The sequence below is a fragment of the Vanacampus margaritifer genome, chromosome 18 (assembly GCF_051991255.1).
Source record: "Vanacampus margaritifer isolate UIUO_Vmar chromosome 18, RoL_Vmar_1.0, whole genome shotgun sequence".
Classification (NCBI taxonomy): Eukaryota; Metazoa; Chordata; class Actinopteri; order Syngnathiformes; family Syngnathidae; genus Vanacampus; species Vanacampus margaritifer.
The window spans coordinates 9,739,441-9,754,554 of NC_135449.1; the positions used below are offsets into that span (position 1 = coordinate 9,739,441).

At 40.2% G+C, this 15,114-nt stretch overlaps 1 protein-coding gene across 2 annotated transcripts in view; it reads left to right on the forward strand.

Annotated features, from left to right (window-relative positions):
- Window positions 1-15,114, forward strand: part of trrap (transformation/transcription domain-associated protein) — an 83,210-nt gene that overhangs the window by 18,602 nt on the left and 49,494 nt on the right. Inside the window, exons 29-40 of one of the 2 annotated variants that reach the window (XM_077550623.1) lie at window positions 330-451; window positions 1,336-1,506; window positions 3,527-3,595; window positions 4,506-4,526; window positions 5,003-5,122; window positions 6,497-6,616; window positions 6,877-7,041; window positions 7,120-7,301; window positions 8,230-8,428; window positions 12,498-12,626; window positions 13,206-13,472; window positions 14,552-14,758. In XM_077550623.1, coding sequence (XP_077406749.1) covers window positions 330-451; window positions 1,336-1,506; window positions 3,527-3,595; window positions 4,506-4,526; window positions 5,003-5,122; window positions 6,497-6,616; window positions 6,877-7,041; window positions 7,120-7,301; window positions 8,230-8,428; window positions 12,498-12,626; window positions 13,206-13,472; window positions 14,552-14,758 — 1,772 coding nt within the window. The remainder of the gene's footprint in view (window positions 1-329; window positions 452-1,335; window positions 1,507-3,526; window positions 3,596-4,505; window positions 4,527-5,002; window positions 5,123-6,496; window positions 6,617-6,876; window positions 7,042-7,119; window positions 7,302-8,229; window positions 8,429-12,497; window positions 12,627-13,205; window positions 13,473-14,551; window positions 14,759-15,114) is intronic. The other variant, XM_077550624.1, reaches the window with a different exon arrangement.

Genomic DNA, 15,114 nt, shown 5'->3' on the forward strand with positions numbered 1-15,114 from the left:
TATTTGCCAACTATAAAATTACTGTTAAAGAACGTCTTTCATATCACAACAAGCACCAACAACACAACTCTTGTAGCTTTACAGCTCAGTGTCATACGACTACACTATGCTATAATCGTGTGAATGAGACCAGTAACATAGTCACTTTTATAAGTCATAAGAGGCTTTGCTGGGGGAAAAAAATCAATGATATTGATTAATCAACATTGACTCGACTTTCATTACATTATAGTCGACTACAAAAAAATCTTTAGTCATTCAACCTCTAGTTCCCTGGAAAGTCACCCTTAAACATATAAATGTATAGAATTTCTGTGCTGTCTTCTTAGATGCATTGGCCGCCTGCAACTACTTGCCCCTGTCCAGAGAGAAGATCATTGCCGCCCTGTTCAAGGCCCTTAATTCTACAAACAGCGAGCTTCAGGAAGCAGGGGAGGCATGCATGAGGAAGGTCAGTACAAAAAAAAAAAGTATTTTTTTTTGTATTCTCAGCCTCATTTGTCAGGATTGTATGTTTTAGTTGTTGTAGTCTCTCAGCCATATTGAATATAAACCTCCTGCTAAATCAAAACCTTGAGACCCTCTCGCACAACATTGCTCTTAACTGGAATTCAACACTGCCCTCGAGCTGTGAGGCGTACTCATGTTTTTTAATGCAAATAGTTTTAAGAAAGTATCCTTCCTGCATCTCAGCGGCTTCTACCACATTTCATTGGCTGCCTCACTCATGTCATTTTCCATTGCAGAGATCATTCATTCATCCATCTGAACTTTTCCATGCTTTATCAGACCAGCCAAGTCCCCTATTTATCACATGATCCATACCATGAAGAACGCAATCCATTCACCCCAGATGCTCTTTGTCCCCTTTCTCCTTCAATTTCCGTGCCCTTCATTTTCTTGCTTTACCGCCATCACTCTTTATCCTGTGATTCTCCCCACCCCCACGCTTTCTTTCATCTCTGCCCTGATAGCACTAATGAGCATTGCTGTGGCCCGATCAATACAGGATGGAGTGTTTGTTCTCTCCACTGAGAGGAAAATGAATGTGGCTTCCATGCATCTTTCTCTTGTGTGTATGCGTGCGTGCTTGTTTGCAACTGGCCCAGCTCGCACCTGGGTGTCCTTTTGTCTCAACAGTTTGCACTATGTAGTTAGAAGTTGACATTTTAGAAACCCTGACAAGGTGAGGGCCCAATGTTAAGGTGAGGATTTGTAGAAGGGAGATCACATAATATGCTTGCTAGTTCCGCTAACATAGATGTACACTACATAGTATGGGGTGACTGAAACATGTTGAAATTATAAATTCTGTCCTCCGTTTAACTTTTCTAGTTTCTGGAGGGCGCCACCATTGAAGTGGACCAGATCCACACTCATATGCGGCCCCTGCTTATGATGCTGGGCGACTACCGCAGCCTTACGCTGAATGTGGTCAACCGTCTGACTTCTGTCACGCGCCTCTTCCCGAACTCTTTCAACGACAAGTTCTGTGATCAAATGATGGTAAGGAATGCTTCAATTTTCATCAAACGTCCCGCTTTAAATAAACATTCATAGACCTTTTTAGACTAATTGGCCGTTTTTGTCTGTGACTCAAAACCACATTTTTCCACTTGAAGGTCATTCAAATGTTTAAAATTAGGGATGCAAATTTTGCCTGCAAAGGAGCTATGACACAATTTAACAATAATAAATGTGATAAATATATATGTGTTTGTGGGGTCTGATGACTAGTTGTAATTTACAATTAACAAAATAGCCTGGAGTCCACAAGGGTTGTTTTCATGTTCCAAATACCAATTGCTCTGAATTTGTTACCTATGTCCAACATGAAACACTAATGCCACCTAGTAGCAGAAAATTACTTCAACACAAATCTATGACTCAATGTTTCACACTCCTTTTGTTTAGCATATATATTTTTCTACCTTCAGATGACTTTATTATTTGCCTACTATAAAATTACTGTTAAAGAACATCTTTCATATCACAACAAGCGCCAACAACTCAACCCTTGTAGCTTTACAGCTCAGTGTCATACGACTACACTACACATATTGACTACACTATGCTAGAAGCGTGTGAACGAGACCAGTCACTTTTACAAGTCATAAGAGGCTTTGCTGAAAAAAAAGATCAATGATATTGATTAATCAACATTGATGCACGATAATGCTATTTTCAACCCATACGATAAAAAAACAATCATTTAGAAAGTGCTGATTCCAATAAGCCGATAATTGTTTGCAATATAAACTTGAATACAACTATACTTTTGAGTACTACTATAAGTCTAACATGTACAAATACATTGAAACACAGTGTAAAGCACCATAAAGCAGAATTGTATTGATCTCTCTGCTTCAAAGACAACCAGTAACTCATTTTGAGTTTGCCAAAACAAAACAATCATGTTTTAAAAATGCAACAAAAAAATGTGTGGGTAACATTTTTGCAAGACACAGTAAAGTTAGCCCACACTGGCGACTGCCATAACCGCCATGATGCATCTTCTGTGAACACGAGGTCACGCGCATTATGACGTCACAAATATGCAAGACTGCCATATGATGGGAGGGGTTGAGGACTTGGGCACTATTTGAGCAACAACCACAACAGATGGACCAACATGGCATGTCTATTATTATCAGCGGATTTCTTTATTATCTGGTTTATCTGTTTGACGTCAAATTAGTCGATAATTGCAGGGAATTATCAGCCACCGATATAATCGTGCATCCCTATTTAAAATCATTAAATGGATTTTGCTGAAATGAAGGCCTTAAATGGCATTAAGAAGCATAAAATTAGATTAGCTGATACACGCAGGAACATTGTTATCCTTCAAAAAAAATATTTGTTGTCTGTTTCTTACTATTAGGGGTGGTAAAAAAAATCGATTCGGCAATATATCGCGATATTACAGTGCGCAATTCTCAAATCGATTCAATATGCGCAATAAAAATACATTTTTGATGGAAATATTCAACAAAACGTTTTACTTAGGGTTAGGGTTCACACTTTTACATTTTTAAATACAGTGGCTCAGTTATAAGCCTGAAGTTTCAGATAAATACATTTTCATACAAATCTTTCAGTGTCCATGTACAAGTTTACTGATGAGTATTTTCTAAATTTGAGTAAAATAAAAATCAATCAATCAATTTATAGATTTGTGTTGGGACTAATCGGTATCGAATCGAATTGTGACCTATGAATCGTGAGATCGAAATCGCCAGGTACTACGCAATTCACACCCCTACTTACTACATATTTTTTATTCTCTTTATTTATTGTTATTCTTATCTTTTATGCACCGCTGTGTCCTGAGTGCTGCTGTAACAGCTGAATTTCCCATCTGGGGATCCTTAAAGGATTATCTTATCATTTTAGTGTGCAACAAAAGTATGGATTTATGTTTCTTTTCTACTTATTGAGCAACACCGTGTGCATCCATCCATGCATGTGTATCTTTTTGCCCGCTAACATTGACTGTCCTTTTTTTTTTTTTTTGTCTCATCAGCAACACCTGCGGAAGTGGATGGAGGTGGTAGTAATAACACACAAGGGAGGCCAGCGCAGCGACGGAAGTGTGAGTATACACGCTCGAGATGAAGCTACGCCCACACACACACGTATCAAGCTCTGAAAGATTCTGCAGCCACGAGGCTTCAATACCACTGACGATGACGTGCCTCGGTTGAGATTTAGTTTGAATCCAGTGCAAAAGGAGCAAGTCAATACAGCTGTCAGCACGATCTGTCTAAAGCAAACAGGAAATGGCACGAAGCTTAAGTCGCATGTAGTCAACACATCTTCTGCATAGCCTTTTTCCCAGATGGGTTGTGAGTGGCCGTATTACAATCAATGATTAATTAGGCGCCAGGCTGGCGGTGGTAGGCCCAGCGCTGCGTCTCCTCATTATCTTCCTGACAGATAACCTTGTAAAGGCAAAGAAAAGGTGAGAGCGTAACGCGGAAAAGACAGTAAAACCATTTCAACTTTTCATTTCACGAGAGTCTCGATTTCCCCATCTCGAAATGCTTTGCATAATCACATGCAAATTAGCCCCTTTTTTCTTCTTCTCAACCCCGACCCCTTGTCATATACAAGTTGACAGTCAGCTGTGAAGTCGCAGTAAAAAGCCAGGGTCATGTGGTCAATTAGCCAAGCCTGATAACGACAACAACAGGATGATGAAGGATGGTGCGAAACTGAGGAGAATGAAAGGGCTAGAGAACGACTGTCTAGTTGACTTTTTGACCGGAGAGGATGAAATAACTTCATTGGTGAACTTTTATCTCCAAATGTGGTGGGTTTAGTTTGTGTGCTCGGAAAATCATCCCTGAGGTCGCACATGAAGGTCGCTGCTGCCTACCCATTCATTTCACTATCATCCTGTCGTATCTGCTCACCTTCCTTATGGAACAAAGACAGACAACACTCAAATGCACACACACTATTATGCTGACTCTGATCATTGTCTTCCCATTCTGGTACAGCCTGCATTGGAGGGCTTTGAGGTGAGATGTGACCTGGTATTGCGCCCTGTCGGTGACGTTTTGAAGCTTACTTGAACCGATGTTGTGCCAGTGAAGTTGCCCTTTGGTTTTGTGTCTATGTGTTTGTGATTGTCTGCAGACACCGTCACTTGTTACGTTTTGATCTTTTTGGAAGCCTCTAATTCCCTACTGACAACTGCACCCCCCCAAGAAGCTGACTAAAGTATTAGCAGTGGTTTTAAAGAAAAAATACTTTAATGTCTTTAAAGTGTTTGTCTGCCGTGGCTTTGTAATTCAATTACTCATCTGAGTGTCTTTCCCTGTTGAAGTTATTTTACTAATTGATACAGAATGCATTTTTCATTTGACTAAAATTCATCCTTGATTTTTCTCAGTGGCTTCTCGTAAGAAATAAATGCTGTCCTGCACTGGCATCTACCAATACTTTGATTTATTCCCCTTTGTCTTCTTTTGTCTTTCCCTGACTGTTTTTGTAGGAGATGAAGATCTGTTCTGCCATCATTAACCTTTTCCACCTGATCCCCGCCGCACCTCAGACTCTAGTCAAACCTCTGCTGGAAGTGGTCATGAAGACTGAGAGGGCCATGCTCATAGAAGTAAGAAGCGCCAAAAAGCGGAGACCATTTTTCATCCTTAATTCTATACTTGTGTCCGTTTTGTTCAGGGTTAGGCAAAGTTTTGTAGATAAAACGCATTATTACCGGGTTACCGCAGGTCATTAAAAAGCATAAAAACAAATGTAATGGATTTTGCAAAAAAAATTAAAGCCTTAACTCATTTGCTCCCAAAAACAACCGTATAATTATGTTCTATTTTCAATATTACCATGATCCAAAGACGTATTTATATGTTTTTGTGTGTGTGTATGTGTGTGTGTGGGGGGGGGGGTGATAGATCCCACAGAAAGCTTTGATGCAGCCTCTGAACTAAAGAGTTCAAAAACGGCCAGCAGGTGGCAGCAAAGTATACGAGATCAACAAGGGCCATGTTGCAAAAAGCTCTTTTCACCACAGTTTTAAACAGATTCGTGAATGATGTTGAAACTTAGCTATATTTTAATGCTAATTGCTGCAAAATAAAAATAGATAGAAATATACTTTTTTTTCTTGATGAAAGAAGAGACTATAATCTTTCTTTTGTAGGTTCCAAGTTTTTTATAGCAATAGAACACAATATTCTGTAGGCCTTGCAAAATCAGTCAAACTCCAGTAAGACAGCCGGGAGCGAAGGGGCTTGCTTCAGTGAAAATGGCTGGGAGTGAATGAGTTAAATAGCAATAAACAACTTTGCAAATGATGTCAAGGGGCAATAACAATTTAAACACAATTGTTGTTCATGCTTTATTTTTACATAAATGAGTCATCATAAAACAATTTAGCAATAATAAATGTGTGGAAAAAAATACATATATATGTATTTTTGAGGACAGATGACTAGTTGTAATTTACAATGAATAAAATGGCCTGGAGTCCACGAGTTGCTTCATGTTCCAATACCAATTGCTCTGAAATTGAAAAGAAAAATGTACTATTCCCGTCACCAAGGTCCAACATGAAACAATAATGCCACCTAGTGGCATAAAATTACATCAACACAGAGTCTTTGACTCAATGTTGTATACTCCCTTAAACTATGATGATGATAACTGTAACTTTATTACTTACTTACTGTACAATTACTGTATCAATGAATTAAAAGATAAACACACGTTTGTATTTGTTATATATGTATGTACTGTATATGTGTGCACGTGTCTGTGTATGTGCAGTTTGACGTGGGCATTAAATTAGTTTTAAGTTTCCTAAAAAGCATTATATTAGATTTTATGATGAACAATAGCTTATTGTATTATCTAAATTAATTCTCGTATAAGTTCATTATTCATTCTAATAATTTTACCAAATGTTTAAAAAACGTTTTTTCTCTTTTTCTTCTTCTTTCCCATCTATGCTATGTTTCCACCAATCCAGGCCGGCAGTCCATTCAGAGAGCCATTGATAAAGTTCTTGACTCGCCACCCTTCTCAGACAGTGGAGCTGTTCATGATGGAGGCTACACTTAACGACCCCCAGTGGAGCCGCATGTTCATGGTCAGACATTCGGCGCACTAAGCAGTTGTCCCTTTGGTGTGCTTTAGGAGACATTTGCTGTTACAAACGCGTTTTAGCTTCCCCACGAATGACTCATAATGAGGAAGACATTAGGTTTTCCAATTCGTAGTATTCCATTTAGCGCCAAAGTGAACAGGGTATCATTTGTTTTGTTTTTTCAGGTTTAAAAAAAAATGAATTTTACATTTTGGGATACAAATCTACTGTGTGTTACACAATGTGGTTATGTCTATATGCAGAGTTTTTTGAAACACAAAGATGCTAAGCCACTAAGAGACGTACTGGCCTCCAATCCCAACCGCTTCGTCACCTTGCTGGTTCCTGCTGGCACGGCTGCCACTGTCCGCCCTGGATCTCCCTCCACCACCACAGCCAGACTCGACCTCCAGTTTCAAGCCATTAAAGTACGCCTGTTCCTATGACAGCCTTGAGCGTAACACAATAAACACGACTAACCTTTTTCTTTCACTGTGTCTACTTAGATCATCAGTATCATCGTGAAGAATGATGAAGGCTGGCTCGCAGGGCAGCATTCGCTGGTGAATCAGCTCAGGCGGGTATGGGTCAGCGAGGCCTTTCAGGAGAGACATCGTAAAGACAACATGGCTGCCACCAACTGGAAAGAGCCTAAACTGCTGGCTTACTGTCTGCTTAGCTACTGCAAGTACGTATATTGAATGTTATAATAATAGCTGCTTCTGATTCTTAATTGTAATTAATTTTCCTATCTGACGCGTGGGTATCTCCAAAACCATTATTTTTCAGGGGGAAAATATTATATATTATTTTTATTAAATATTATATCGTTAACAATTGCAGTATATTATTGTTATTAACTCTTTGACTGCCAAAAACGTTAAATAACGTTTAGTAAAATCTTATGGAGGAGTGCCAAAGACGTTAAAAGACGTTTTTTTTTTCAAAACAGAGGTGAATTTAACCATTTTCTATTGTTGATTACTGAAAAACGGAATAAGGTAGAAACAAACTTTTTTTTTCTGATGAAAGATGACAGTCCAATCTTTCATTTGGTAGTATGTGTGTTACCATAGTCCAAACACATAATTTTCTGTGGACCTTGAAAGATCAGTCAAAAATGCTTAAATCGGCTGGCACCCACGGTATCCCTTTTCTGAAAACGTCTGGCAGTCAAAGAGTTAAATATTATATAGTTAAATATTGCAAACTACTACCATAGTATATATTGAATTGAAAGAATACAAAATTGACCAAATTTGGACATCAGAGGTTTCTGCCTTACAGCGAAGATATGGATGTGTTTTAAGCATATTATTTACAATACCACCATCATCAAGTATTATAACGAGCTAAATGAATTGAAAAATATGAATACGTTCATTTTAATTAACCAATTTCAGGCGAAATAAAGGCTAAATGAATGCAAACGCAATGTTACAGGACTATTGTTAAATGCTCGGTTTAAGAAATTCAAGAAATTAGCCCATACTTTGCTGCACCTGTGGTTCGTAATGCCTGAATCACACTATAACCAAGAAGACTTGAACTCTTTGACGTGAGCCTCAACTACACTGGAGGCACTGACCTTCTTGACGCTGTGTCCCATCCAAAAGGCGCAACTACTCGGAGATTGAGTTGCTGTTCCAGTTGCTACGGGCCTTCACGGGTCGCTTCTTGTGCAACATGACCTTCCTGAAGGAGTACATGGAGGAGGAAATTCCCAGGAACTACTCCATCGTCCAGAAGCGTGCCCTGTTTTTCCGCTTTGTCGAGTTCAATGACCCGCACTTCAACGATGAGCTCAAAGCCAAGGTATGTTCATTTGCAACCAGAGCAGAAAAGTCATTCATGGATGCAAGCCTGCTGCGAGCTGAAAATTCCTCTGTGATTCTGACATTTCTGTCAACCAGAAATCAGAATTGACAGGCAGATGGTGGCTGTCAACTTCACTCTGCTGGTATTTGACGTTAAAGCCCCAGCACACAACTTAAACAACAAAATTGAGCCATTTGCTGTCGTTAAAAATCCATCTGTTTCTTATACGAACAGTATCCTTACAAGATACCTTTAAAAGTATTTTTCTAGAAGTTAGTTCAGTACTCACTTCAGTTTTGTCCTTTCTGAAAACCATTAATAATGGAATCTAACACGTGGCGAACCCACACTTTGGAGAAAACAATTTAGACTACTAATTTGGTTTGGCTTAGACTTGATATTTTTAAACAGCCTCACAGTGAATAATGCATCATCAATTATAAGGCACGAATTACGAGTTTGTCACCTCAGCTGACTTGCTTTGTTCTCGCCACGCGCATAGCGTGAGCATTGGGGAATTCTGCTTTGAGACACAACGAGGCACCAAAGATTGAATGCTTGTGTATTCTCTACCTGGCATGCCGCTGCAAGCATTACAATCATTCTAGCTGCTTTTTAATCGGACTCACACACACATTCACAGAGTTTGAGCAGCCGTAACAGGCATCGCTGCTGGCAGAGTGTAGCTACAGCTTTGCTCTAAAGTAAAAAGAGGTCAGTGGGGAAGGTTTGCCCTGGTCCTGCCCAAGCCAAATGACTGTTTGGCAAACATAGATCTGTACATATACTTAAACCACACACGGGTAATTGCACTCAGACTCCCTATCCAGCGATAATACTGCTGCTCACTCCAACCTGCTTCTCTGATTCGAGTTTTGTCTCTTAGTTTGCAAATCTAGCAACTCTTCCATTGAATATTTTTGCAAGCGTAATCGTCACTGTTTGAAAGAACGAGACAAGGCGTGACATCCTCTGACATTTGAATGAGTGCCATAATGGAGCGTGTGTGTTCAAATGTTTGCCTGTTTGGATAAACGCGCATCTTTTGGGTACTGCATCACAGGCATCTGCATAAATGTTTGACACAAAAGGAAATGAAAGCACGCAGAAAAGAAAAGGGACATTGTTAAACTACTACAATGAATCGTGCGATGCACAGACTGAGCTCGTGTTGCTCCTCTTATAGTTAATTAGTAGCTTTTTCCATGCAGGCCATAAAGACGTGTTTGTAACTTCCAAATTTGGGGGTGTATAACTCAAGCAGACAGGCAAACAAAAGCAAGCATGAAGTTGATGAAGCACACCGTGCTTGCTTCGCAGTATGCTGCGGTGTGGTGTGAACATGCAATGGCAAGCGTTGTTAGATTAGAATTCAATTGCAATATGATAATCTCTAGTGGTCTCTAACCCTCTTTGTGCCATGGACCGGGGAAGAATCTCCATCCTTATTACGACTGTTCACTTAGGTTTCCAATGTTTAAAAAAGTGTGTTTTATTAAGTTTTATGTGATCTCTCAATTTTGTGCCAGGGTTCCTGACTCTCCTTAAATGGTTGCATGCTCCTAAAATTTGTGACAGTGCAAGTAAAATTTCATCTATTTGAGCCTGTGCGACTAGTAAATTTGCTTTTTTTTTTTGTTTTGTTTTTGTGTGTGCTATTTTTCAATATGTTTTTGTTGCTAACAAACTCCTGCTCCACACTCTTATTTTTCAGTAAAAGTGAAAATGAATGAGTGGATTTTTACTTTTCAATTTAAATTTATTTCACTTCTTAAAAAAAATAAAAATAAAAGGGGACAGAAATAAGTAAAATTTGTTATATCTGCCCCTGATCAACCCAAAAAAATAATCAACACAAAATGAATGACAGCGAGCAGTCAAGACGCTTTCAATGTAACAATTCTATAACATAATTCAACAACATGTGCTTTATACATTTTCAAGTAATTGTGCTTTTATACAAATTTAAAAAATTCAGATAGACTGAGAAATGTTATTTTTACAATCCAGATTGTTCCACAAACTGACACCTTGAGTTCAAATACATCTGTTGGCATTGAACCACTTCATAATGTTCTTAAACTATTTTTCTGTTACTTGTAATACATTATACATTTTTTCCCCCGGCATAAAATAAAGTACAGACGCTCCCCACCTTACGAACGAGTTACGTTCCGGACAATCGTTCGTAAGGTGAATTTGTTCGTAAGTTGCTTCAGTGCTATATTTTGTATTATAATTTATGTTTAAAGCCTATATAAGTATATTGAAGGTTTATATAAGTATGTTTAAGGCTTGTACAAGTAACCTGCATTGGTTTGTACTGAAAAAAACTTTTAATAAAATGGAGAGAATACGTACAGTACTGTACTGTACTACGTATGTTAGAGAGAGAGAGAGCGAGAGACACACACAGTATGTACATGTACGTAATAAGATAAATAAAATGAAGTTTAACTTACTTTTGGAAGATGTACTCGATGCTTAAGGAGATGATGGAGGAGGAGGAAGAGGAGGATTTTATATCATGAGAGATTCTTCGTCGTCGCTGGAATCGGCTTCAAAAGTTATTTCCTGCTTCATGGGGACCGGCGTTTTCTTCCTCCTCCTCCTCGCCACGTTGCTCAGCCTCCAATGAGCTCTCACAGCGCCAATCGTCGGTATTAGCGGCGGAAAGAAGCACTACGCGCAATACAAAATCTAACTTACAGCATTTCTTTACGAATATTTTTCGACATACTGTACGCGCAGAAATGTTCGTATGTACCGTTGTTCGTAACTCGAATGTTCGTAAGTAGGGGAGCGTCTGTAGTGTCATCTACAAACAAAATTGGAATATCATTTACATAAAAAGAAAAAGTATTGCCCCCAGTACTTTTTCTAGTTGACTTAGTGTGTACCCCTAAATTTCACTACTACACCCCTAAAATTTTCGGTTAGTGGCCACTGTGTTCCCAGTAAGAAAAAAGTTGGTCTAGAGCCCTGCATCTTATTATCACTTATTTATGCGTTGGTCTGCACTGTACCGCTGATGATAAAGGGGGGGTTCGCTGTATTTAAAATCGTTCAAACAGTAACTCTGGGGCTATGTTCAAATGACATTTATATGAGTGCAACTGAACTGGTCGTACGGCTAAATTGTTTGCTCTCTTCCCGGTGTGTATGTGGACACAATTCATATCGTGCCATTCGTGCAGAACACATACGCACTTCAGAATATGGAAATGACATGTAACAGATGCGAATAAGATCCAGGCTACATGCACAAAGAGCTTCCGTGTGTGTTTATATGCACAGCGTCGCCTGTAGGATCGCTTCATCTAATTATGTCGCAAAAGTATCTGGTGACGGTACAGTGATTGATGTCAGAAAAGCTAAGAAATGACAGGGATGGATGAGGCTGGAGAATGTACTGGCGCGCAGTGCATTTTTTCTCCGCGTCTTCATTGCGGGCTGCGTGTTGTGCGTCTGCATTTGTATCCATCGCCGTTGCCTTTCTGCTGTGCAGTATGTGTGCGAGTAATGACCTAATGGAGGAGGGGGAACATATGCTGCCGTGATCGTTCTTCACTGAGCGTCGCCCCGGCCTACTCAATGATGGATTGAATGGGAGGGCTCATTAACAGATAGCAGCTTCTTTAATAAATGCAGTCGTTAGCTTTATTGTGGGCAAGATCTTCTGCATTTCGCAGGCTAATCAAGCACGTTTGCTTATTCTGGCGACAATCCCTGCAGATTTCAGTGCTTCTCTGCAATTTATTGTTTGGTTATTTTTATGGTTTTATGCCTCGCAGGCAAAGACTGACATGGTGGTAGGATTTGCATTTTCAAGCGGCCTGGAAAGTATTAAATCGGAGATCTTATACTTCTAATTTTACAGCAATGAATGTTGTGAAGCAGTAATTGCTGTTGCTGTATTCAATTGAAGAGAAACTCTAGATTAGACTTTATTTCTCCAGATAATTAATTATTTTCCTAATCTGATCAATTCTTTTATCCCTTCTCAGGAATGTGATCTGTGAAACCACACGAAGCTAATTTTTTTGTTGTTTTCCTCACTGAAAAGGTTCTGCAGCACATCTTGAATCCAGCCTTCCTACACAGCTTTGAAAAGGGGGAAGGAGAGCAGCTGCTCGGCCCGCCGAATCCCGAAGGGGACAATCCAGAAAGCATCACCAGCGTCTTCATCACAAAGGTACGTGTGCACTGAGGCGCTCCCTTGCATTGATTTTCTTCACATCAACAGTTTTTTCTTATTTTTTGGTGGCCCCTTCCACCCATTGCTCATTATTTAATAGCTTCGTCTCTCTGATTTGATTACTTTTCCTCACATAACACACATCCATGCTACCTCAGCGGCAACTCCACTGCATATTCTTGTCACTCGTTTCATAATCCTACCCTTTTTAGCCTTTTCCATCTGTCTTTCATTGTCTTTACTTTCTCCAGTGATCCCACTGGTCCTGTTTTATTTATCAGACCAAACTATAATTCCTGGTGTAAATGTCACGATGTCGCCATGTTAAAGGTCAATTTGTTTTTTGTGCAGAGGTACATTCCATCACTTACTAGCACCTGCCCTATTTTGGCTGCTCATGGTTTTCTTTGGGGGTTTAAAACTTAATTTCCCCTGACAAGCCTTTGGTTGGCTCTATTTGACAGACTCAGATGCTGATGAATGCAATCAAAGATAATTAATATTTGAACGGCAATTTACGTTTATTTCGATGAAAGGTGGCAACTGGTGTATACTCATTTCAATTTCTCTCTTAAGGTTCTGGATCCAGAGAAGCAGGCTGACCTGCTGGACTCTCTACGAATATGCTTGCTGCAGTTCTCCACACTCCTGGTGGAGCACGCGCCCCACCACATTCACGACAACAACAAGTCCCGCAACAGCAAGCTGCGGCGCCTCATGACCTTCGCCTGGCCGTGCCTGTTGCCTAAAGCCTGCGTGGACCCTGCCTGTAAATACAGCGGACACCTACTCTTGGCGCACATAATCGCAAAGTTTGCCATTCACAAGAAGATTGTTCTCCAGGTAAGGAGGAGATTTATATATTTTTTTTATCTTAATGCTGACGCATAATGTGAAACACTATAGACGTGCTAACGGAAAATAGCATCGATGTAATTCTAAAGAGTAGCCTCTCTCCCAAGAACATTTGCATTTAGTCCACAGCAGGACTCCAACTGTGACCACGTGGTTTCAAATTCCAAGTCCTTACAGATGAGCTATTGCAGGGCACCGGAATGGGATAGGCCAACTCTTTAAACATTTAGCATTTTTCGTTGTATAACCGCATTAGTTTGAATGATTTATGTTCGACTCCCCGAGCATTACTGCAGTGCAGTGTGAACTTGTAAGAAAAATCAAGGCTGACAGTACGTCAGCCGAATGGAAATATGTTGCTTGTTGTTTTGTGGAAAGCACTACTTCACCTTTATATTTTTATGCAGGATCATGAGTGGTCGGCGGCAACAATGAATACACAGAGACTGATATACTTTGCTAGAATAACTGTGCCTTTTATTCCCCGCAAACAGCAATCAACATTTTTATACTGTGCTAGAATAATCGTACGTTTTATTCCCCGCAAACAGTAATCAACACCTGTGCTTTGCTAGAATGATTGTACCTTTTATTCCCCGCAAACAGCAATAATCACAACTTGCTTTGCTAGAATGATTGTGCCTTTTATTCCCCGCAAACAGCAATCAATACACTACAACGTTAAGCAGCATAATATGATGATCATCAGCGCTTACCTTGACACTAGACCGGAGAGCCTACAGTCGGGGTAGAACGAGCTGCAAAACGGCTGGGCAATCGTACGGGTTCCACAGCTGACTCTGTGCGGACCGTGTGCCGCTCCGTCTTTTATTCGTCAGCGTGGGAAACCTAGCCCGTTCTCAGACACTTTCGAAAACATGTTTTGCGAAGCAGGGAAGGCTGTAGTATAAACAAGGAAGAGTTCCCAGGCTGATTCCGCCCTTTATTTACAAATTGTTGGGCACCTGGATTCGTACAACAGTTCAGGACAACAACATATCCTTATATAAGAGGTTACATGAGGACATATCAAACCATGGTTATTTTCCCTTCACTTGTTGTTTTAGGTCTTCCACAGCCTTTTAAAGGCCCACACCATGGAGGCCCGTGCCATTGTCCGTCAGGCAATGGCCATCCTCACTCCAGCTGTGCCAGCCCGCATGGAGGACGGCCACCAAATGCTGACCCACTGGACGCGCAAAATCATCGTGGAGGAGGGCCACACGGTACCGCAGCTGGTCCACATACTGCACCTAATAGTGCAACACTTCCGGGTGAGTAGATGCGAAAGGAACATAATGGCTCCAATTAGAGTCGGTCACCCATGCACTTCCACCTGTCAGCTCCTCACCAGTCCGCGTATTGACGCTCAGTGTGTTCATCCATATTGGCTGTCGAGCAACGGATTCATTTTCATGTAACGTATTATAATCACAATGGATGTGTCGCTGTAATTAACCATCTGTGTTCATGCCATTTTAGACCACACATTTCAAAACCAACAAAATTCTCCCATCCATTCATATTGTATAAAAGCTGATAGGGCAGCTGTCACTTGTTTTCAAGAATTCATTACTTCACATGGTGGAAACTTTTTCTTCTTTTTTTTTTGAAGTTAGCTTGCCAAACA